The sequence below is a fragment of the Drosophila simulans genome, chromosome 2L, assembly GCF_016746395.2.
Source record: "Drosophila simulans strain w501 chromosome 2L, Prin_Dsim_3.1, whole genome shotgun sequence".
Taxonomy (NCBI): Eukaryota; Metazoa; Arthropoda; class Insecta; order Diptera; family Drosophilidae; genus Drosophila; species Drosophila simulans.
The window spans coordinates 20,226,727-20,252,305 of NC_052520.2; the positions used below are offsets into that span (position 1 = coordinate 20,226,727).

The following is a 25,579-nucleotide window of genomic DNA, read 5'->3' on the forward strand; positions in this document are numbered from 1 at the left end:
ACATCCATTCCCGCTCCATTACATCCGCAGCCACATCCGCAGCCGCATCCGCATCCGCGTCCTTTCATTCGCCGTGCTCATTTCGCCAGTTGTTTATTTATTTGTTTTCTCTGAATGCAGCTGCTGTGCCGACTTTGTTGTTTTTGCGGTGCAGTTTCTTATTTCATGGAATGAAAAGCTAAACAGCAAAACGCATTGTCTGGCACGTAATGATCGAAATCGGGGGAATGAGGATGTTTATGTCCTTAAAGTCCTTACACATCAGTAAACTCGAGCGCAAGTGAGATGCAAAACATAACTTTTTGAGTCCACGAACAGAAATGCATTGTCTTTCTCAGTGTATGATGCTTTTAATATTATAAGAACCAAATCTCTACCGTTTAATCACTTGCTTTGTTTAATTGGACTAGCAAAAATACTATTTTCCCCCAACAACAGTACACTCTACAATAAGGAAAAACCTTTAAATTCGCGCCTATAACTAACATTTAAAATACCATTTGACATTTTCCAGTTGTTTAAGCACTCTAAACCACACTTAATTATGCGGATTATTTTATCTATGGCTCGCTTTTTGACTGTTTCCAAAACATTAGTTAGCGAAATGCACTCCACACACTGGCTGCTTATTTAATAAGCAATTTAATGATATTTATTTTTATTTGAGCGAAAACAGAGTTCGCTTGAGGCGCCGAAAATTCCCGAACATTTCGTTTAATGAAATAACAAACAAGATGCACTAACAGCATCAAAACAGCAAACAAATAAACGGGGAAAATATAGAAAGTGGAGGAAAGCGCGCTAATGGCAACTTTAATGCTTGGGGGCTGCGACTATATACATATATACATTTATTTTGGGGCTGGGGAGATCTGTGGGCATAAGGATGCGCATAATGTGCAAAGTTTGCGACGCAAACTAATTTCAAAGTAATTACGTAGCACAAAAGTGTTGATATTAGACTGCAGGAAAGGGGGCAGAGCCAGCTGAGCTGCAAAAACAACATGACAAAATGTCGTCAGCAGACTACAGAAAGCCCCAAAAAAAATACAACTTGCCAGCCAAACAGCTGCACAAATGCGATGAGTTTACACCAGCATCAGCCCCCTGGGCCCCACTGGACTCCACGCCCCCGCCCCAACCAACGTGCCACGAATGCGCCACGTCAGCGCGGCATCATCAAGTCCTTTACCGACTTTCTGGCGCTCGGAACAAGACCCAAAAAATGCAATAAAATAGGGAAAACTTCTTAGGCGGGAGCGCCGTCAAAGCTTTTGACTTTAATACGCGGTCGGGGAGAAATTAAACTTGGTATCTGGCTTCATTGGGGGTCCCCAGGCGATATCCTAAGTAGCCTCATTTTCCCCCCAAGCCGAACAATTTTCTTTTTATTTGTGTAATATTTTACAATTTCACAAAGTAAACGAAAATGGCGAAATATGAGGGCAGTTTGGGGAGCAAGCAGCCGCTTGCATTCAAAGAAATTAGGCCGCAATTGTTTATTCCTTAAAAAAATAATAAAAAATTAATACTTCATTAAAACAAAATTATTATTCTTTAGAAATTATTATTCTTAACTTTCTCAATGGCCGCCGACTTCCTGGTTACCTCATGAATCAGTTCGAATTATTTTAGAGTGTATATAGGGCTAGAGGCAGTGTAGGCAACTGGACGAGTTTTCCCAAAAGGCGCCAACAGGAAGACGAAACTCAGTAGCAAAACACACAGATACACACACTCAAAACAAACTCGGCGGAAACGGAAGCTGGCAAAACAAGGAACGCCGGGCGACAAAAACAAAGGGAAAAGCAGGGGAGTGGAAAAGCTGCAGCTGCAAAACAAAAGCACGAGCTCCGGGAAATTTCGCTCGAAAGCGGCTAGAAACTAGAAAAAATAAACGCCAGTAGAAGCTAAAAAACAAGCAGAAAAAGAAAAGTGGAGAAATTTCAGTTCTAGACCTAGACGATCACTCTAAAACACTCTGGAAAAATAGTTTAATACAGTCTTTAACATATAATTTCAATCTTATGACAAGGCAGCCAAGAATTAATTGCAAAAGACTTTTAAAAGTCCCCGAATATCGTAAGTTGGGAGTCGCGCACTTTCCCGAATATCGTAACAATCATTTAAAAGTCGAGGTAATTACTTGGGTTTTATCTTTCGCAAATTATTACCGCACTTAGTGGCCAGGCAGCCGGAGAAGCCGTTCCGATTATTTAGGATGCGTCCCAGTTTGGCTTTTGAGCCCTGAACTCTCGAAGTGGGGCCACTATATAGTGGAAACAGCTCGGCCATTCTGGGCACGTTCATAAACGGGCATTTTATGTCCTGGAAGGACAGCTGTTGCCGCTCGCCCGGCTGGCCATAATGAAAATATTTACAAGATGAAAACTTGTTTCGCCTGTGTGTGCGAGGCATAAAATTAGCATTTTTATGCACACACACATAGCACACAATTAGAAACAGTTGCAGCCCAGTGTCTTCGGGCCATGCCAAGGATGCCCATCCTTTTCACTGGCTTATGCTGCAAAATGGCCAGCAGCATAAAGTGAACTTTAATGGCGACCAGGTAGGTTTGTAGGTTTGTTAGCTCACATTTACATGGGCATTAAATGGCTCCAGGACCAGACATTTCCTGCCACCGATGCTGCTCCTTGTCGATTTGTTTTCGGTCATTACATGCCAAAAAAGGGGGCAAAAAACGTGGAAACGACTGGAGCAGGGCGGTCCAAGTCGGCTGGCCCCTCCAGTTTTTAATGGCTTCGCAGGACGAACACTTGGAGTGTCGTTACGGCTGGCGATAAAATCCAGAACGGGGCGTGGTCGGCGCCGGATGCTGGGTTACGGGCTTGTCTGACTGACTGACCATTGGCCATTGCCTGCAATTAAACCCACACCAGGTCCTCCTCCGGCTCCTCCATCTCCACCGCCTCCTGCAGCGAATGTGCCCGCCCAGCTGGTGTGTTAATTGAGGTAAACTACGCCATTTTTATACCCGCTCCCCCTTTTCGCCTTTCGTCCCGCCTCAAATAGGTTTATTGGGAAATTTATTTGTTTAATTGCATTATTTTTTGTTCCCTCGCCGCTGAGGAAAAAAAATGAGAGAGCACGCCATTAAATTGTTTTTATGGCGCACTGGCATAAGCTGGAAATTTATCGCTCTTGTTTGGCAAACGGAGCGGACCCGAACGAAAAGCTTAATAAAATTTAAAAAAAAATTTATCACAATTAAATTGGAATATTTTGCTAGCAGCTTAAATTAAATTTTTGCAAATTTCCGTTCCGCATTCCGGGTGGAAAATGTTACCGATGAGCCTGCTCGGTTTTATTGTTGGATTCATAGAAGTACAATGTTTATATAGAATATATAATTACATATTTCTTCCCATAATGAAAAACAATCTTTAGCCCAACTTTGGGATCTAATCTAGTCCGCACCAAATGTATCTGCAAGTTCTTTTGAGACTAGTTCGAACTCAGGTAATCCCTGCATCAGCTCTCGTTTGAGCAGATTTTCGATTTGAAAAGCCAATCGGATGCGGAGTTCCAAAGACCAGAAGACAGTGAACGATTGGATAGGCGGCTGGCTCAAGCATTTAAGCCTAATTTGAGGGAGGGCCGGGCGCTCAAAGGAGGACAGTCTGGTAGTCAGGCAGGCAGGCAGGTCCTGGCAATTACAGTTAAGGCAATTTTCGCAACGTGTCGCTGCCTGGCCGCCCCACTCCTGGCCCACTCTAATCACCTACCAACTGCAACCGGCTTTTGTGCTGCTTTTGATCCTTTTTCAGCCTGTGCAGCATCCTGTTGATGGCCTCGTTAGTTGCGACTTACAACGAGCCGCAATACAATGAAATCGGCACACACAGCCACACATCCGCACGGCTGCCATAAAAACGAATGTCCTGGCAAAAAAAGACAGAAATAGAAAACACAAAAAGGTAACGAAAAAAGGAGGCCAACCAAATGTCATTTACATTTAAAGCACACGTTCAAGACGAACTCCCCCCAAAGGCCTTTGTCTTCTGGCCAGGCCCAAAAATAAATTGGAAACTTTTCGCAGCGCAAAACTTTGCCAATTTAATTAAAGCGAAGCGACTTAGTGGATCGGGCCAAGTCGCCACACCTTTCACTCTGAACTTTGGTGTCCTTTATGGCCGCAAATTCCAGCGAACAATGTTGCAGTCGCGCGGGAAATGGGGGTGGGAGGAAGGGATTTTCCGGGAAAATCGGGGTAAAACGCGGACGGTAAAGGACATGCAACTGGTTGCACTCTGCACCCTTGCACCCGTCAACATTTTATGGACCATTCAAAAGCGCTACAAAAATGAATCACAAGCGATAACAGTTAAGGCGAAAACTTGCAGTTTCCTTGATTACAGACAAGTTGCTTCTCCCCGGGGCGAGATTTTGTGGGTGGAGTCGATTACTCATCCTTGTGACAAGCCAACGATAGAGGCGACTGATTTCATACCCTTATTCAACTTTACAGTCCATGTAGAATTTAGTGATGATATCTTCTCCCACGTACATTATTTCCTAAATGCTCTCTTAATTACAAATAGGATACATTTTACACCTCTGATTCTCATTTCTGCCCATTTAACTGCTCTAGACAAGGACTAGGAGTTGGAAAGAGTCTCAGACAACGCAAAGTGATTCGTATACAGGATTCAAATCTTAACTGTCATTAGTGCCAACGCAAAACTGTCAGCCAGAGCACTCGGAAGCGTTTAAGTGTACTTGAGTGGATTTTAATGGACTCAAACGGAGCGGGGCGTTGGGAAAGTGGGCGTGGCGCAGCACTCTACACACTTGTGACTCTAATCAAGCCTTTTGTCTCAGTTTGAGAGCATAATGCGGAGCAGGAAGCTCCACCACTCCATCTGTTCCTCAATCATGTTTTCGACTTGAGCCTCTGCACAGAGAGAAAATGATTAAGCCCTCGTGAAATACACCAAAAACTGGCATCTGTGTCAGTTAAGTTCAGTCAGTTCCCAACATCATGAGAGCTAGCAATTGAAATTAGTGGGCGAAGCAAACACTTGCATGGATTTTCTAACCGTGTATCTAAACAGTTGGCTCAAATGAAATGCACAGCATAGCATGGCGTACAGTGGTCGCCCATTTCATGGACCATTTAATAAGCAAAACATTTGCTAATTAGCCACCGAGTGGCCGCCATCGGCAATTGAAGCGCTGATGCGTGACTTAACCAGTGAGCTTCTCTCCGGGCCATTATGCGAATCCTATGCAAATAACCAGGACCTCAAGAGCTACGGCGGCGGTGGATGGGGAATCTGGGGCTGGGAAGGGGTAACAATGGATGGGAAACTTGTAACTGGGCCAGGATTTCTTGCTACAAATGCGCCCATTCAACAACAAACTGAACTGAACCGAACTCGAGTCGACTCGCACTTCTATGGCCTACTTCATTAATATTTATACAAAGCGGGAGAAGTTCCGAGTACCCGGCCAAATGGATTTTGCCTTTGAATCCGCATTGTTCGAAATGAGCCGGGGGATTTGGGGATGTTTGCTGTTAACTTTCGGATTCGTTTCGACCGTAATTGAACTACAAATGCGCCGAGTCGCACATTTATTTGCTTGTTTATTCGGTTATTATACGACTGCTGGCTGGGCTCCCAGAAAACAGGCAGGCAAATTAAATGCTAAATTGTAAATCAAACAAATAAATCAGCTGCAGTTAAGCCAGTGTTTATGTTGCATTTGAATGTGGAAACTGATTTTCATTATGGTCATTCTTCTATTTGCAGAGTCCTTTAAGCACTGCGGTCAAATGAATCTGAGTACTTCAAATTTTGCATAACGGGTAAGTTGACAGCAAACCACCACGAAATATCAAATGCAGAATATCGCTTATATCGCCCATAAATCCACAAAGGACATTGAGACAGCCCTTCCACTCGGCTGCACTTGTCTCCGGGTCGAATTTATGTTTCGCCAGTGGAAATGGAAATGCAATTAAGGCCTGCTTTTAAGAAACATTTCCTTTTCGGCCAGCTTGCCATCTGTAGCTTGTAGTTTGCAACTGCATTTGGCATCGTTAGAATAAACAAACTTGCGAATCAGCCGGGCGGAAAATTAATTTGGAAATGTGAGAGGTGCCATGTGGGCAAATCAGTTTGGCAGGATCAATCAAAATTAATATTCCTACTGCTGCTTTGTAGTGGTTTAGCATTCCATTTGAACTAATACAGCTATGCCATCTGGTTTGGGCCAAAGGTGACATTGCACCTCGTAGCGGTACGCCTCAGCGTGTTCTGGCTGAAAGAAAGGACTTTCAATCAGATGGCACTTCTTTTCCTGTGCAGCTCCGCCAAAAATGAAGTTAAAGCCCTTTTTATGGGGCCAACGTGCTGTTGGTTTTGTGCATGTTGTTCGCGTGGCCGTGTTATCCTTTGGATGTTTGCCTCGGGCTGCTGATGCAGCTATCCTTTCGCCGATCCTCCGGTTGTTTTATTTGCCGCACATCTTTGTTGACTGAGTGCAAGAGTGTAGCTAACGGGAACGATGTCCGCGCGAGGAATTTAATTTGGCTGCAAATTGCTGGCAGGAAACATTGTTGGCCCGGGAAATTTGTTTACGTTCTGAGCACTTTTTAAATTAATTTGTCAGTTGGCAGGAGTTCTTTAAGGCACACACACTCGGCTGAAGAAATATTTACTTTTCACTACAGCCTGGATCTGCTTTAAATTAAGAGCGGTGCACTGTAAAATATGAACAATAGCTCGAGAGCCTGCATATGCCACATGGAATCCTTTATTCTAATCCGCATGGGCGGCTTGACTTTTCTCCACATTTCCATGGCTGTTTGTTCAAGGATGTCCTTTGCCTTCTTCGTGCTTGTGTGACCGTAAAAAGGACATTCACATCTGCATATATGCATGAGAAATTTGGCAAAACTTTGCAACTAACCATGGCAAATGGAAGAATGCTAGTAACGAATCAAGCCAAATAAGAGATCATCCGATTACATGGAAAAGAGGAGCACAGGGGCAGTTGGCCTTAATTGTATTAGAAAACGCACTGAAATGCCGTATGCAAATAGCAATATTTTACCAGTTTGAAAGGAAAGGAGCCGCCGGCCAGTCACTTTTCGTTGTGATCCTTTGAGCTGCACACATCCTTAGCAGGAAAAAGTGGTCATGCATATTGCATAATAAACAAGCCAGCACACATGCATTTATTTATTTCAATGCGCAAACAAAGCCAGATTTTTCACAAAACCAAAAACCAAAAACATAAAACAGCAAATACTGAATAAGCCGAAATGACGGACGAACTGGCTCAAGTAAAAGATACATTGGCCAGATACATTGGCAACAAGACAACAGCACTGGCATATGCTCAGATTTCCTGTAACTTGGTTTTTGCTATTTGCATACAAAGCATTCGACTTTTGTTCTAGATGACAAATAAAATAAACGATATACACATGTTCGGCCATCTGTGGCTTTGATTGGCCAGGTCCATCCGACACATACAGATTCAGATACTGGGACACTGAGTTCTCTACGTGACTGCGACACGACCAATTAGTGTTGGCCGGTCCACGGACCGCCTGCTGCTGCCCGGCATCCTGGAAATCCTCTTCCTGGAACACGGCTCTCGGCAAATTAAAGACTTAAAGCCCGTTCAAATCCCCCTCTTCACGGAGGCCGTCTGTAATTCAAAGCAGGCATTGAATTCAACACCTTTTATGAAGAGCCCGGCGCATGCACATGCATACAAAATTCAAAGGACGAGAAGGAGTCCTGCCATTGTGGCAGTGTGCTTGTTATTTGATGACTATTTTAAGGACACTTTGCCGGCGTCGTTTTGCGCAAGTGCCAGTGCTCAAAGTGCTAAAAAAGACCTGAAAGCGATGCTGGCACATAGAGAATAAAATGATAAGCATAGTGCAGTAAGCCGAGTACGAAAATTTGATGAAAAACTGAGGATAATAAGCAACGAAGTAGGGAACACTGAAACCATCGTTAAAACTAGGGAAAGCATCCAAATATTGAAAAGAAGCAAGTATCTAAAAACAGAATTCTATATTTAAAACATAAATTTGGACTATACTTCGACTATGTAGAAATGAGTTAATTTACATTTTATATTATGCCGTTTGCGAATTTAAAACCACTCAGTGTTGCCTTCACCTTTTTTTCGTTCGTCTGGAACCCCAAATCATAACCAAGAATCAGATTAATTCGCCAGCTCGGCTTCAATCAACGTCCTTGTGCGGAGCGAGGCAAATAAAATTTGCCAGCAGAAAACTCGAATGACAGCGACAGACTTCAAAGTGAATGAAAATCGTAAGAAAACCCGATGGGGAACTTCACAAAATGTGGAGGAGAGCGGGCAGGCTAACAAGTAAACAACCATTATGCACTCCACATAAACGTTGGGTTCTGTGGAAAGTGGAAAGTACGATGCTATCGAGAGGGTAAATGGCAGTTGGGCAGTATAAACACATTTTACGGGCCCACTCGCCAAACCACCCAACACCCACCCCGCAACACAGCGAGAAAAATAAACAATTTCATAAGATATGCGAAAAAGGGAAGAGCAGCGTTGGAAAATATCTGAATATATATCTGCGGGACCGGGAACGGGGACGGAGACGGGGAAAAGGACAACCGCAGGAGAAAAGCGGAAAATGCAAAACAAACACAAAATTCTCAGATGGCACCAAAAAGGAAAAGAAGGCGACCCAGGCGACGAGACACTTTGCCGCCAACGCAAAAAAACCCCGGAAAATGGGCGGGGGGAAACCAGAGGTGGACTCCGGGAACAGTACTGGTCACCAAGGATAACGTAGAGTATCCAGAACAAAGTTAAGTGAATTATTTTCATATATATCAAAGGCTAGAACAAAATTACCTGCAGTACTTCTTATATATGTTCTTATCAAATCAAATGGGTTATTGTATGAAACAAAGCATTACTTAGAATTTTAATAAAGTATTTTTCAAAAAAATAGCTTACTCAAAAGGAATGTAGATTGTTCAAAGTAAAAAAGTTCATTTAATATGTTACCCTATAAAAATGTAAAATATTTAAAAATATTACGCATATAATAATGGCAGTATGTTACAGGCAAAGTGGTTATGCATAATGGAGGGCGAGAATAAAGCCAAATACAACTAGAAATTGCCAAATTTTCATCTCTGGCAAGAAAAGGGAGGGAAAGAAAGGGGCGGCGGAGGAGGAACAGGCGGAAAAGACAGGAAACCAGGGGCGACAAGCAGAAATGGCGACATCGTTGGCCACTCAGCAGCGTTTGGCACTTGAAGCAAATGACAGTGTGGCCGGCAAGGACATCGTAAGGACAATGCTAAAGAGCACAGCGAGGGCAGGAACAAAACTCAGAAACAAGCGAGGGCTAACTCGCACATAAATATTTCAATTTTTATTCGCAAATTTCACTTATGCATACATGTGTGGCGTTTATGTGCGTAGAGTAAATATGAAATATTGAGCGGGCATAAAATTAAATCCACACTCAAACATACAAAGAGGAAGGATGTCGGAGTGGACCAGTTGGCATAACAAACTGCTGATAAAGAGAAAAGCCCGCTCGCGAACGGGAAAACATAAAAAATGGGGCGTGGAATGCGGAAAACATCTGCGGGCCGAACGGTCATAAACAAATGGAAACTCTGTGCCAGCGATGGCCCCAAAATTGTGGAAATAAATGTTCTGTTTTCGGGCTTTTTCAGATCAATTTGCTGGCAATCTTACATAAATGAGCTCCAAAAATATATTGTAGCGTATGCAAAAGGAATGGGGCTTCGACTTATGTATCCCCCAGTCTTTTCCATCTACATCCAGCAACAAATTTGACTTGGTCTTGTTAAATTTCCTTGAATTTTATATTTTTAGGGCCTACTTCCAGCTTTTTTTTAATAATTTAAAAGTCTTAGAAGAATATTTACTTCTTTTTCAAATTAGCAAGAGATTAAATTCACACTGTGAACTCACTGTGCTACTCATTTATTCGTGGTCAACAATTTTCGTCATCCCAATCATGCTACGCCCCCTCATTGCGGCCACGCCCACTAATATGGCATGCATTGGCTATGCAACTCCCCTGTCAATCAAGTGACAGCCACCCAGCCATTTGGAATTTCTTTCCCTTTGTTATTCAGCTCCTGTGAGGGAGGAGCCCCACGGCACAAAACTTACTTCCTTATCAATGGAGGAGCCACATATATCCCCTGCAAATTCTTCCCTTTCATACATATATACATATGTACACTTACTGGGGAAAATCCATGGAGAGATTGGCAGTGAGACATTTGCATGTGTATTTGCTTGTTGGCTGGTTGGGGTTTTGTTGCAACGTTGACATTTACGCAACATGTCCCTGTTGCATGTTTGCAATTTGCATTTGCAAATAGTTGCCAAAACGAACATCAAATGCGGCTTGACAGAGGGGCGGGATGTCGAGGGGAAGGGGAGGTCTAAGTGGGGGTGCCCCAACACTCTGAAAAACACGGCATTGCAGCTAGATAAATATAAATATTTATGTAGGAAATGTGATACTTCATTACGTTCCAATTTTTAGATATGTGCCCATAAATTCCAAAAAGTGCGAAAATATTTTTTAAAAAATTCACAGATGTACGAAGCGTCTCGTTAGCATCGCTTTAAAATTTAAAAAAAAATGTCCCAACTGTACTGCCATTATTCTGACTTTTCCGAACGAAAGTTTGTAAATATGCATGCAAATTTCGCCCGTTCTCGCTTTTTTGCTGCCTGTTTTGGCTGCCTGGAGTTAGCATTCGAGTGGGTGGCATGGGCGGTGATTTTGGCCGCAGTTTTAGTTACAGTTTTCGGTTTCGGTTTCATGTTTGCCATGTTGCGGCAGCTCGTGTTGCCTGCTTTTGTTGTTTGCCTCTTGGCATGCATTTTGATAGTTTCAGCTGGCGTTTTCCCCCGACCCCGTACTTGTAGTTTGCATTTTCATAAATGCAGATACAATATGCGAGTGTGGCTCTTTGTATCTCAGCTGGTGTGCGGATGTGCTGTGGATTGGAATATTGGCCATATTGATAACCACACAACGTCGGCAGCTAACTGGTCTAGTTGGGGATAACATCAATATTCTATTCTGGCCAGGAGCCTTATTCATTTGAATCCCATCTCGAGCGTTAATTTGCATTCTCGAAATGCCACAAGGCACCACAGCCTGTTCCACTCCTTTTTTGAGGTATTAGCATATTGAAATTTGATCTGTGTGCGTTAGTTTGTTTGCTCGTCAATTAAAGCGTACTTTCCCAGGCCTATTTTCCATTTTCCATTTTTCAGCTGGGATTGCAGGATGATTTGGCTTTGAATGCCATTAGAAATTCAGTATGGCTATGATTCGGAAATGGAGACTTGAAGCAGATGTAGATGAAAGCAATTAGGTGTGCATGTTTTGTGCTCACCTTTGGTAAAAAGTGAGCTATTGACATGGCCTAAACAGAAAGCAGGCGCTTAAAACCTATTAATATACTATTTTGAAGCAATTACACGGAATTGCGTTTCCAATTAGGCAAATACTGTGCCTCAGACAGGATTAATAGAAGCCGTTCTTGACTGTTTTTCAACAACTTTCGAGGTTGAAAACACTTTACCTAACTGGGCTCATTCAAAAGTGCTGACGCACGAGACCGAAATCATCGCCAACTTTGCTAAAAATAAACTGAAGCTTTTCATTGCTGGGATAAGTGTTCTCGGAAAATCTTCAACTAGGAAGAGCAATTAAAAAACTGTTGGCTTCATTCTGGCAAATCACTTAAAATTATTAACAAACTTCGGCTCCGGCAGCCTGGCCTAAAAGCTGGCCAAATAAAGTTGCCATTTCCAATCTGCTGGCATGACCAAACAGAAAGGAAACTTCAAGGAAATCCCACACACACTCGTCCAGATAAGAAAATCAGGCGACTGGGATTCAGGGGGGGATGGGTAAGTGCAAATCAGGAAAAAGTGCGTCAAGCAAGTTTTCCCCACGTTTTCCTTCCCTCCTTCTGCTGACTTAACAACATACAAATGATGAAAATGAATGACTACATCGTCGGAGCAGTGAATGAATGAATGAATGAGTGAGTACATGAATAAATGCATGAACTGGTGTTTGCATGTGGAACGCGATGCTGAAAGCAGCTTACTCACGTTTGTGTAATCAGTGTGAAACCAGCACAAGTCAAAGAAAAAGGAAAAGCTCTCGGCAAAGAAAAACGCTAGGAGCTAGGGAAGAGGGTCTCGAATACAATACACCCATTGATGGAATATAGCCTTTTAACTAATGTGTTTACCTAGCTTATTTAATTTATAAAATAGATCATAATATTCGGAATTTTCAGTCTATGAAAATGAACAAGACTCACCTTGGTAGCGAGTTAAGGTACTTTAAGTTCTGTATCAAATGCAAGGTACCTTATAGAGTAAGCTATCCAAATAAGAGGTATTGATAAAGGACGAAGCCCTGCTTAAGTTCAGTATACACGATGACATGGGGCTCTCCTGGCTGAAGACTCCACCTCCGTTTGGCTACTCCCCACTTTTCCAAGGTTTGAGTGACACGTCGTCGTTTCGGGTGATGAAAATTCCATGTGACAATCGCTGTAAGCTATATGCGGGGGCGGGCTGAGCTTAGGGCGTGGCCAAGGCAAATACCTTTATTGTATGTCAACGTGTCAAAGCCAAAAGCGCCAAAGTCAATTCGAGTTGTGGTTGTCGCTGCTTGTCGTTGACAATTTTCCAGCATGCTTTTCCTCACCTTCTGGCTTTTCCCTTTCCGCTTTTCCAGCCAGCGCAGCAACATCTCGCGGCTGCCTCAGATTGGCTTAGCTCTTGGCCACAATGTTATGGCCCGGCTTAAAAGCTCCGGCTCCAATGCACTCGCAATGACTCAACAATGGAGCTGCAGTCCATGAAGCCACACGCACCCATTAAAACTACTTAACGGGCAATTAAAATCACCAGCTAAGCACAAAAAAAGCAAACTGTACAAAGAGGGAAAATGCAAGTCAATTGCATTTATCAAATGCTGCCAATTAGAACGGGCGAAGGAACAAAAGAATTTCCTTGCCAAAAGGGGAGAGGCAGTTCCGAAACAAAAGCCAAGTCAGGGCACTAAAAATTTATGACAGCAACTAACCTCAAAATGTGAATGCCACCCAGGGCGCATTACGACCCAAATGCTGCGCCAAAGTTTGAGCAATACCCTTTCCTAGGATAGGGCAACTAAAATATTATTAAGTGTATTTTTATGAGTAACTATTTTAATGGGACTCCAAACCCATTATCACAATGGCTATAGTAAAGGGGCTTAAGATTATGCAACGAGATTCGAAGGGCCATCCTATCTGTATCTGGCCTATAAGTAATGCCAACTTATAAGCCCGAAGAGCATTTGAAATTCCGTTTGCCAAGTTGGTTCGAGATATTTCCACTTTTTGCGGCTTTCGCTCGGCGCCAATGATGTCGAAAGTTGATTGTGCTTTAATGGCCGAGGCGCTGCACAAAGTTTTTGGCCTCCCCTCGCAGAGTTTTCCCTTCGATATGCATTGGGAGAAGGAACATTTCTAATTATTTAATGACTGCACCGCATGCAGTTTTGTTATGCAAATGACCTCTTGGCCTGCCAAATATTTACGACTCGGGGCGTGTTCGGTTGCAGTATATTTCCCATTTCCCACTGCAAAGCGAAACTTTCCAATCATTATTGCAGGCGCACTCGCACATGGAGTGCGGAAAACTCTCGCACACACACACACACACTTGGCTGAACACGTAATGACCTCCCGCTTTTCCTTCTTCTTTTCCTTTGTGCAGTGATACGTGCGCGGCAAACAAAAAGAGCGCGGCCCAAACAAAAGGCGTTAAAGAAATGAGCCACGCCATAATCGGGCTTAAAGTGCTAGGGAAACTGGGTGAAGAATTTCCCACTTAAATGTGGAAATGTGGAAATGCGGAAAGGCAGGGGAACCAGAGTGCCAGAGTGACGGACGGCAAGGCCCTTGGAATTTCAACTTTCTGTAGTTGCATATACTTGATGTACGTTGCGGAAAAGGCTGCACATTTCGCGCTGGCAGGCCATTTTTATCTGATTTTCCATTTGCCAGCCGAACGAAAACAATAACTAGACGATCAATCCTAGGAGCTATTTCCGGTTGGCCGTTTTATTTATTGCGTTTACTAATGAAAATCACTTAAGAGACTAAGGGGAGAAAAACATCTTTTCCTACCATTTAAGGAAAATAGTTTGCTAACGAGATAAGTACTGAAAACATAATATCTTAGAAAATAACTTTGATATGCCTCACTAAATTTATTACAAAAAAAAATTAAATCATCAATCCCTGCTGTATCACGGATCAATTTCAGTTCGTAGGGCATGTCCTTTGTAATTATTGCCTGGGAACTTTGGCTTTCTTCTGTGGTGTGAATGTTAGCCAACGGCAGGACAGTCGTCCCATTCCAGTTGCTCCTTGGGCTGGGTATGTGGCCTTTTGACGAGGACCAAGGACGAGCTCGCTAACTTGATTGCCATTTCAATTGACCGCAGTTTTAGAATGCCTTTTGCCATGGTCATGGGCATCCAAATGCGTTGTGGAATTGGCAGCTACAGCTTTTGGCTTTTGTGAGACTGTGGCTGCCTTTTGTCCACTTCCGCATCATTACGGACTCTGTCGCTTTTGTCGGTCTCATTTTTCCCGCCATCTCTGCCATGCCCGCCTCCAATTTGCCTGCTTTTCCTCGCATTTCCCCGCTTTCCCACTGGCTTTTTGTGGTTGGCGAGCGGCTAATCTGTCGCGCTCATTGAATGTCCCGAATCGAAATCTGAAGTCGACCGGAAGTTGCCACAGCTGCCGGATGCATCGATACCCATTTTCAGTGTGTGTGTGTGTGTTTTCAGACAGAATTGCCCCGGCATTTATTGTTCGGTTTTTTCGAGAAAGGAATTTCAATTAGCGTTCGCTTTGACGAAACCAAAACGGGAAAGTATGCTGCCACAATAGTTGCGGAAAAGCGCTTTAAATTCGAGTTCGATTAAGTTTGAATTAATCTTTTCATGTTTTCCATTAAAGCTAATTAAACCATTTTTGAAATGCACATCTAAGATATTCACTTAATGTATTGTATGTCGAAAATAGCGACTAAAGCAACAGTTAAGAAATGAAATTGGAGGAGTTTATCAAATGTTCTTGGCCAAGAAAAATCACGAAAACAAGCCACAAATCAAGTGGATGCCGAAACGAAATTGAAACATAAAAAATAATATAAATTGCTGAAGAGAGCAGAGCGACTCAAATTAATAGTGTCCAGAAGGACGAACAGAAACCATTTCAATGGCCAAATAGCCTGGTATGCCAGTATCCCAAAAAAAAAAAACAGGACGAGTGGGGGAAGTGTTCGGGGCAGACAGTCGAAAAAAGAAAAGGAGCCCGAGGAGCCGGGAACTTTAAGCAAAACATCCTTTCTGCGGTTTGGCGCAAACTGAAGCGAAATGGATCCTGCTGAGCAGCAGAAACCATTGCCTACTTTCGGGCGTTTAGCCCGGCACTTTTCAATTTAGTTGCCATCGCCAATTTGCACAGACAAACTGCAGCTGCCACAAACAAAGTTTGCCGCTCGGCGAGGAAATTCTAGAGTTCATGAGGAAAATTCTAGAGTTGATGGCCTTTTAAAGCCATTTGAAGCGATTGCTGCCAGTGGCAGTGGCAAGCAAGTTTTCCGCCAGCGCCACCGCCAAAACAGCAAAAGACCAAAAACGCTTTGCGGTTTTCCCAGCTGCTCCTTCTGCTTCTTCCACTGCGGCTTTACTGCCGCAGTTTTGTGGCCAGCTCACAATTTTGCAGTTTCCACCAGTTTTCCGCTGCGTCTGTGTCTGTTCATGATTTATGTTGTCTCGCCTTGGAGCTACAAAATCCCGGGTCTGCAAGCGCGAAAAGAGGAAAATATGGAGGAAAAGACCACTTGTCAGTCAATGCAGTTGAGTTCTGGAGTTGTTCCGGAGTTAACCTTTCATTGAAGAACAAACACGAAAAAAATGGAAGGGAAAAGTGCTCAGTGGAACATGCAAAAGTTGAAGCGATTGACTTAGGCAACTTAGTGGTTTTCCACCCACTTCTCCACCTGTTCGTCACCACTCACCTCCGTTTGTTTGCCCAACTACTCTAAGTGAACCTAATGGCCTGATGTCTTCGACGAGTTTATTTGTTTGACCAGCTCTTGTTTTCCCTGCCTGGACAATTTAGTTAAGAAAATTATCGTTTGGCTGTCAAGTGTTGACTCGGCCACCCACATATGTATATGTCCTTGGCCAGCAAAGTTGAAGGAAAGAAGTTAGCCAGAGTGTGCTTGTCATGCTGAACGGCTGACAGGCAGGCTGGGCAACTTGAATATGAAAGTTGGTTAATTGAATTGAATTCATTGGAGAGTCAGCAGAGTTTGCCCAAATAAATAATTACGTAAAACAGATACTAAATAAATAAGTAGGATGTGGGCAGCTAGAAGAGAAATCTTATAAATGAAACTGGATTCATTTGGGACTAACTATTTCTGGGTATGCAATGTAACACATAAATGGAAAACAAACAATTGATTTGATAATGAAGTTAAAAGAGTTATTTGTTGGCAAGAACAACAAATGCAGCTAAAGAGTTTATAAAATATGCACAATAATAGAAAATGTGTTGCTTGAAAATGTGATTTTAAAGTTTAATTCAGCTTCAATGAAATGTAAATATTAGTAACAACCAATTAGTTAGTCCCAATTTGTGCTCTCAACTTGATCCCAACTACCAGCACACTTGTTCAAATATTTCCCTCCGGTCAAGTCTGCGTATACGCAATGTACTAATTATGTTCCTCATATTTCTGTACTTACAGGAAACCACATGTTAATGTCCTACCTCTGGCGGCCGGAAAATCCCAGGACATGGCCAACAACTTTATGAATGTAACACAAATGTACCTGCACGCATGTCCGAAAAAAAGTAACTGGATAAACTTCACCTACAACGGCCAACATCAGAGAGAGGAAATGCAAACTTTACCACCCACTTGATATGTTAAATCTGCGTAGATTTATCAACTTTGCTAATTAACAGCGTTTCCTCTTCGCCGCTCGTAGTTTTTTATCCAGAGGGCCAACCAGAAACTAGTCCAAAATCTGTTTACACTCGCAACATGAGCCACTGTTGGCCCGCCAGGAACTTGTTAACGGTTTCACTTATGTAAGTTCATTAGCAGCAGAGACCGGCCATCAATCAAATCAGCAAACTGGCCAACTGACTTGGCCAACATCGGTTCGGTTAGTTTGCGTTTGCGGCTGTCGAGTGGAAATGAAATGAAAATTAGAATGAGCACACACACACTCACCCAGATCGACTGACTGAATGACGGCCTGACAGGTGAGTTTTGTGTGGCTGTGGAGCCGGTGGAGCAGGAGAAGCAGGCAGAGCTGGTGGTTCGGGATCTGGATTCTTGGACAATGCCCGAGGGCTACGCGTTGTCACGTGAGCGGAGAGCTAGGCAATCAACGAATCAGGCAACCAATCAAGCGGCGTATTACATGCAACTGAAGCGTCTACGTGACCCCGATGAGCACAGAATCCCACCCACTCAACCCAAAAGGCCTCCCAGTGCAACCACAGTGGTGCGAGTGGTGGCGCTTAAAGCTCATCCATTCATTTTGAGTTAAGAAACTTGGAAATATATTCACGAACACCTTTTAAAGATAGTGAGGTGCCGCTTAAAATGGCTACCTTCGTATTTGTATAATTCGTTTATCAAAATAATTGTTATTTTAACTAATATTAGTGTATTATTAGCACTTCTAAACTTTGGAAAATGCCAAAATTCACTTTACTATCTAAGCTCCCCGAGTTCCGTGGCTATATCACGCAGAACTCCAAGCTCCCTGCTGCAATATGGACTCGCCGACGTGCGTCTGTCAGGCTGCGAGTCCTGGACAAGGACATGGCCCCCAGACAGCCAGACGCCAGGCAGCAGGCAGCAGGCCTTCCAGCCTGGCATGTCAGCACTTCTCGCACACCCCTGGCCAACTCGGACTGGCACTCCGGCTGCTCCCGGCCATTTAGTCCCTGCGACACGTCAATGCTTTCATCATTTAATTAACTGCTTCGTGTGGCTAAGTGGCCAGGTGGAAGCTGGAGAGCGGATGCATCCACATCTCACGTTCCAGCTCGCAAGGAGCCAGCAAAGAGCGGGAGGGGCAATCCTGGGTGGGTGGCCCGCTTTGCATGCCAGCCTTGATTGATCGCCCATCAGGGTGCGAGACTTACCGGGAAATTCGACTGTCACTTTCCCTTGGCCAGTGGGGAAATGCGAGCAAGTCAGCAGACAGGAGCGAGTGATGTTAATGCAATGAGTAGTCGAAGGAAACTAGTGACAGGCCAAATCGATGGAAATGTCCACCTGGAAAATTGCCTTTTCGACACTTCAACGTGTACTGACTTCCTTCGTTAATATTGTTAAACGAAATATATGACGGTCAATCGAAATCTATCTATATATTGCCTCTCAAAAATCCAGTTGAATGTAAAGAAAGAAACGCCGAAATTCCTCTGGTGCAGAACAAGGATTACCTTTATTTAAATACCTTTATAGGGCAAGGTATTCATCCTTCCACTCCCTTCCAGTGCATCCTGATTATTTCTAAAAAAAACCCCAAGGAGCAAAGCCGAGAGCACCCTGACTATCGCATTTAGAGATAAACTTGTGTGTGAATAATTTATGGTCTCCAAACAAGCCAAAGCAACAAAAGGGAAAAGTTACTCCGGCTCTATCTGTACTTGTTCAGATTGAAAAGAAATCCAAATGCGATTCTGCGTTGATTTATGTTTTTATTTTCTGCATTATATTCGAGTTTATATTTAAAACATTAGACAACGTCAGCGGCGACACAAAAGAGATAAAAACCGAGCTGAGGACTGCAAAAATAAAACTGCAGCTGCAGCAACAAAAATCCAAACAAATGTAGGTGGAATGTCGGGCTCAAAAGCGGACGTATATACTCGTTTATATATATATCTCTGGATAGATAAAGCGCGGGTGAAAGGGCAGGCAGACAAATAAAGCGGAAATGTTAACATCAACGAATGGCGCCGGCGACAGGAGAAAGGAGAAAGCAGAAAGGAAGGGAAGGGATACGCAGGGGTGGGCGCTGGATTTTCCTCCTCCCGAATTTTCATTTTGCACACGATTTCCGGTTAAGCACATGGGACAAGCTATCCCAGCTCGATTTCCCCCAGCCATGTGCGTATAATTTATGTTGCAATTTATATATGTGCTCCTCGATTTCCCCCTTTTCGGCAAACTGCAATTGACTGTCAGTCGAGCGGGCAAATATTCAGTGCAAAAAACAGGTCGAGGCAGGTGAAAAGTGGCTGCAACGCTCTGTTGACATCGATACCTCAGGGAGCTGGAGGTGGAAACTGCACCGATAGAAACAGGTGTTTAAGGAAAGTGTTCTGTAACTGGGATTCCATTTTGGTCTTGAAAACGTTGAAAAGTGTTTCGATGTTTGCTTTTCTTGGTTTATAAAAACGACAAGGTATGCCATTTTAATAATGGATTCCCAGTCACATTTTCTTTATGTGCACCACATGCAGCAGTTAAGTAATTTTTTCAAGTTTTTAAGTCCTTGCTGTAGCAGAAAAGATCACGGAAAAGAGGCAAAGAGGACAACAAAGGACCTGAGTGAACGAGGAGAATGCCAGTGAAGAGGGGTCCCCCGCCAGAACACATTCCTTTGCAAATGTCAAGTAAATAGTTGTTTGCTCGACAATCGGCAACAGGCGGCCCAAGAACAAGAACTCCTTCAGGACAATTCCCTCCTTGAGCTTTGTCTTGGTTCTTACGCCCTAAGACTGTTAGGGAAAGTTAAGGCATTAGTAGGAAAATGGGGGTACGACTCCGTGGAAGACAAAGGGCAACTCTTTAGGCTCGTTTAAAGTGGATATTACTTTTTTAGGAAACTTTAATGGCTGTGCCAGGAAAGGTCTTTAAAGTTAAGTATATTTGACAAATAATTTGATGGTTTTATCTTACTTGAAATTAGTTTGTTAATGAATAGATTTAATTCAGTATAGTAATACTGGGAGCAAAAACAGTTTTCTTTCGTTAGGATTTAGTAGATGCATATCGTTTGGGCTACATTTAGTCGACAGAGCTTCACAAGCATATCCTTTCGAAAATCCCTTTAACAAGTGAGCAACTTGTTCGGTTCGGAACAATTTTCAGTAACTGTCAGGGAGACTAACCCGTACATTTTTTGCAATATAAGTGGCCATTTTTATACCTTTATCATGTTCTACGTATCTCTGATAAATTGTCTGCCCGTCCACTCAGCTTTAATTTGCCTGTCATTTCGCATATCCTGCGAGGGCTAAGCTGACATTTGGACCCGTCAACTGCCACTCCCACCTTTCTCCCGCCTTTCTCCCAGGCTTTCGGCTGAGCTGCGCACATTTTGTGAAATGTAAGCGCAAAAAAGGGGGAAAACTGGCACAGGTCGCAATCTGGGGGCAGCAAAAAAGGAGGCTGGAATGAAACTAATTACGTGGACGACGACTTTACACGCAGATAAGGCTTTAATCACCGAAATGAAATGAAATTTCTTTTAAGGCATAACAGGAGGGAGAATTTGCCTCCGGGCCGGCACTACGTCGTTAGGCAAAAGGCTGCAGCGGAAAGTGTGAAAGCCAAGAACGCGACCACGAAGCGGGTTAATTACGTACAACAAACAATAAATTACTTGGTCCAGAAGATACAAAAAGAGGGCGCAGACGAAAAAACGAAATAAACTGCAGGAAAATAAGAAAGAAATTAGTTAAAAGAGACCCTAATCAGCTTAGTGGACTTTTTGCTTTGCTCGGAAAAGATGATTAAATTTCTGTGTCAAAATCAAAGGAATATTGCGTATACGCCGTGTGCGGCTGGACTTTCGGCTATGTCCTGGTTTGATGGTCTTCGTTTCGCTCCTTTTCAGCTGTCACTCCTGTAAGCTCCTTTTTCCACTTATTTTTCCCTTTGCACTCATTTTCCCTGACTCCTTCACTTTACTCGCTGCCTTTGTTTTTGCAAGCGCACACAAAAACCAAATATACCCAGCGAAGGAATTTTTTAATTATAAAATGTGTTTATCCGGAATTAATTGTTTTTGTTGTTCCTTCCATTTTAGCAGCTGTCCTGAAAAAGTAATCCAGCAAAAATAAAGTCTTTTTATCTCTGCATTTCTCTTTGGTAAATTACTCGCATTTTAATCCATGACTTTTTGTCGTGCATGAAAAAGGAGAACAGAAGTATTCACAATGGACCAACCCTTTCTAGAAACACTTGTCGGGTTATATTTCTCAGAATTCCTCCTAATTCTAATGTTGTATATTTTAAACTCTGATTTTAGAGTTTAATGAATAATTTATTGATCGCAGAGCAAAGAGTCCAAAGAGCAAGTTGATAAAGCTTAAATCAATATCCCAAGAGATTTAATTCTAATTCATAATATATTTATAGTTTAGGCACCACATCGAAATTTTTCATACAATCCTTGAATTTGCCATCAAGTGGTCTAATTGGCCCTGACTCATTTCTACATTTCTACATTAACCTCTAAAACTCATTTTATCATTCGTTGCAGTTCATCGAGGTCTCAAACACTAAATGGCTCACAATTCAACACTGCAGCGCAAAGCGCAGAATTCTGGGATGACACCAACGTTTCCACAGCTGGGAAACGGCTGTGGACTGGCCAAGGAGAAAGTTCCCAAAATGAGTACCAAACGGTTAACCAGACCTTCCAAGAACCAAGCAGGAGAGCCAGCACCCAAGGATACCATTCACGATAATGCGAGAATATGCAACTACTTTGATCTAACCCGGGCTTCCAAAAATCCGATCAGAGCTGCTGGAGGAGGAAATACTCAAGTGGCTCCAAAGTACCAGGTCGCGGTTAGTGTGAGCAACGCACCTGTTCGATCAACAGTCCCCAGAGCCACTGCTCCAAATCTGGCTTCCAAGGAGGTCAGGGATTGTAAGGAAACCAGGGAACTCATCTTCAAGGATCTCAAAGACGCGCGAGCTGCCATGGAACCAAAGGACTTCAGGCATGTTAAGGAGCCCAAAGACCAGAAGGAACCCAAGGAGCCTAAGGAACCCAAGGCGCCTAAGGAACCCAAGGAATCCAAGGATCTGAAGGGAAATGTGGCCCGCCAGAACCCCAATCGCACCAAGAACTACTTCGACAAGTACCTGCAGTTCGCCTTTGATCTGAGCACTCCCGATGGTGTCCAGAAACTGGAGGACCACTTTTTTCCGAACCAGAACCGCACTGCCTCTGGCAGCTCAAACTCCAACAGGGAAAAGTAAATATTTTCGGATTTTCCGAATGCAAAAACTATTGTGATCTTATACGATTCCTGGCCAAATTTGAAGTACTTTTATTAGTTAACATTAAATTGCAACGGTTTCATTGAAATTCATTTGAAATTCTCGTGATAATCGGAATGGTACATTATAAAATAAATAAATTTCTCTTTCTACTTTAAATTTTCACACTCACTTTTTCGATCTAAATTGACAATGAACCTTTAATCCTTTCATACAAATCTGGTGCAGTGACGTTTGTCCCTCAGTTTAAATTGTTAAATGTACACAATTTATGTTTTTTCCCTAAGGGAATTCAAGCCCAGGAGTGTAATGAGCGTTTATAACACTTTTGTGAGTGTTTGGCTGAAACGAGAAAAAACGCTGTACAAAGGACCATTTAAATAGTGGGTAATGTTCTACAGGGATAAAATGAAATTTATTGTGTGGTCCAAATGCCGCACTCTCTTTCTTTTTCCCCTATGCAAATGTATTGCTCTTTGTTCAACACAAACTCACGCACACATCCATCTGCGCACCCACACTCTCGCACACTTACCAACACACTCACAACGCCCATTCAGCAGAGCAACAAAAGCTGCGCACTGGGCATTGTAAATCATAATCAAAACAATAGAACAAATGAAGCTAATGTGCCGCATGCAAAACAACAATCGGCTGAATGAGTGGCAGAAAGGACGAGGGGGTGGGGGGTGGTCAGGATATGTGATCCTGGTCGTGACAAACCATTAAAGCTGGCGAATTAAATTTCAGAATCTCTTCATTAGGGGGAAAGCATTTGCTAATTAGACAGGCTGCCTTCAGAATTCAATTCACATTTAGAATTAGTTGTTAATTTCCAGTGAGTAAATATGATGATATATATATATTTAACTAAACCACAATAATCCGCGGTGAGTGTATTCATCTAGCAACTTTTGTAGCTCGCTTTTCCGGGCGAGAAAAAATGGTTGTCAATGTCGACTGACCGATGCATTGTGATTTATTGCCAGTGCGCGTGCATATTTTATTCAATTAATTTTTGTCGTTCAAGAAGAATAATAATAAAACCGTTTTACAACAAAGGCGCGTAATTAGTGCGAATTGATTTATGCCATTGATATCACCGATCCGAATGTGTGGCACAACGTGCCTAATGAAATGCAAACAGCGTCCTAATGAAACTCGGCTCGATTTCGCCGCATTCAAAAATCTGCACCTGCAACGCTGTGTGTAGCTGGTTGACATCGGGTCAGATCTGTTTTTTAAGCATTTGGTCCCCTTCAACCAGCTGTAGCCAGTGGTTGCTGACATCGAAAGCCGAGGGAACTGCGATGGATTATTATTTTCCAGGTGAGCTGTATTAATCCGTGAAATATGGACAACAGCTCAGATAAACACTCTTATTAATCCAAATATGCAAATAAAGCCTGCGAGTGTATGCAAAATATGGTATGTCTATTCTATTACTCATTTTCCGCATTTTTCAGATCCCTGATTGTTATTTTCCAGCATTGCTATCCAGGCATTCCAACGAACAGCTATGCAAATAATCCTGACCAGCAGGCGAGCGACGAAGGACGAAGGATAATTGCTCAGTTATGGCCGTTTACAGCTACATGCCATAACTCTGTTGAGAAAATCCCAGTTGATAAACGAATAAATTACTTATTGACAAGCGAGTCGGCAAAAAGTGTCTTCAAGTTGATGCTTAATAAATATAAATACCATTTCGGGATAAAACAATACAATAATCAGTTTAGAAAGTCAACGTAAGTCGCTTAGTGGATTCAAAAGATTTTCTGCAGAAGATAGAATTTGGCCGAAATGCATTTGCTAGCTTCCTGCGAGGTGAAAAGCAGCTGGTTTTGCTGCGCAGACCATTTGATAAATGCATTTCGGGGATCCAAATAACTCATTTTCATGTCGAGTGCATTAAGGCTAAGAGCATTAAGTATTTACCGACCAACTATATTCGCACACACAGAAACGCAGTGATGGTCATTGTATGCTTTTATGCTTTGAATGCAAATATTTGATAAAACTCTAGCTATGGCAAACACGGGAGCTCAAGAAAATCAAACAATTTGGATTATTCACTTCATCACTGATTTGCATCCATCGCTTTGAAACTGAGTGTTTCCATATGCGCGGGTTATCAAACAAAGCGAATTTAATTAATTTTATAGCCATGTGGAGAAAGGCCACTCAATTAGTTAACAAGCTGTGTTGGCATTCGCACTCTAATCAACTCGACTGCTATCTATTCAGAAAATGTGGCAAATCAAGTGATATGTAAATATGCCCGATTCTGAAACAAAGCACATTTGATAGAACTCGATGAAGTAGAATAGCTCATTAACTATTTGAAACTCATTTAAAAATATATTCATTCAAGCAGAATAGAAATTTATTTATTATTGCTCCTTTTCCTCATTTAGTCAAGGAGTTAGTTAAGGACATTTTAAAACATTAATACAAAAGGATTTGTAAAAAAGAAACCCCTCCGCTGGGAAAACTTAATCAAAGACAACTTTGGCCGAGCACGTCCATAAATTATTCAATTATGCGCAGCCTGAATCGAATCGGAACGAATCGAATCGAATCGAGCTGAGCTGAACTCAACTCAACTGAATTGAAAGTTCAAATTGCATTGAATTTCAAAATGGTCAGCGCTTAATGAAGGCCCAGCGAAATGGAGCAGAAGTGCCAAATGAAATAAAAAGCCAAAGTCTCTCGCTTTTTTCGGGTAATAGAAATTCAATTTAATGTGGATTTACATGCAGTCGCCGAGGTCGAAGCAGTTTTTCTTTTTTCCAATGAAAACGTTTGACAAATCACCGCCTGGACAGGAGGAAGTGGGTGGCTGGGGAGGATTGCAAGGACTGTGGGGAGGTGGGTGGACTGGGAGGTGCCTGCGGCCGTGTCATGAAATGAAATCGACATGAAACCAACGTGACCACCGTCATTAATTATCGCCGGCAATGCCGTGCTCCGCTAATTACGACATGACCGGCACCCGGAATTCCAGCCTCATTCCTCGCCGGGATCGGAACTGCGAGCTGGAACTCCCGGGGATTCGGGGAGTGGTGTTGCGAATCCGGAATCGTTGGCAACATGATGGCGCACACTTTGCATTTTGGCCACGAATAAAAAGTGTGTGCGGCCGGCCGGAAATTTATACGAT

The 25,579-nt window shown here is 42.8% G+C and overlaps 2 protein-coding genes and 1 long non-coding RNA gene across 3 annotated transcripts in view; 2 read left to right on the plus strand and 1 right to left on the minus strand.

The window, feature by feature from the left end:
- LOC123327148 overlaps nucleotides 1–8,950 on the plus strand; it is a 31,440-nt gene extending 22,490 nt beyond the window's left edge. The window contains exon 3 of the long non-coding RNA XR_006541650.1: nucleotides 5,775–8,950. This is a non-coding gene — a long non-coding RNA (uncharacterized LOC123327148). The remainder of the gene's footprint in view (nucleotides 1–5,774) is intronic.
- A 1,714-nt stretch (nucleotides 8,951–10,664) lies between these two features.
- On the minus strand, nucleotides 10,665–11,229 carry LOC27206415. The gene is given in 2 exon segments (XM_039291246.2): nucleotides 10,665–10,947; nucleotides 10,949–11,229. Coding segments are annotated over 2 exon segments (477 nt in total). The 5' UTR covers nucleotides 11,174–11,229; the 3' UTR covers nucleotides 10,665–10,695.
- Nucleotides 11,230–21,567: 10,338 nt separating this feature from the next.
- LOC6732960 (protein spalten) lies at nucleotides 21,568–22,508 on the plus strand. The gene has a single exon (XM_002080008.4). It carries the CDS (start codon nucleotides 21,691–21,693, stop codon nucleotides 22,393–22,395), a length of 705 nt encoding a protein of 234 aa, XP_002080044.1. The 5' UTR covers nucleotides 21,568–21,690; the 3' UTR covers nucleotides 22,396–22,508.
- The last annotated feature ends 3,071 nt before the right edge of the window (nucleotides 22,509–25,579 follow it).

Bases quoted from the DNA above. Each gene is read 5' to 3' on its own strand.
- LOC6732960 (XM_002080008.4), top strand. From the start codon at position 21,691: ATGGCTCACAATTCAACACTGCAGCGCAAAGCGCAGAATTCTGGGATG.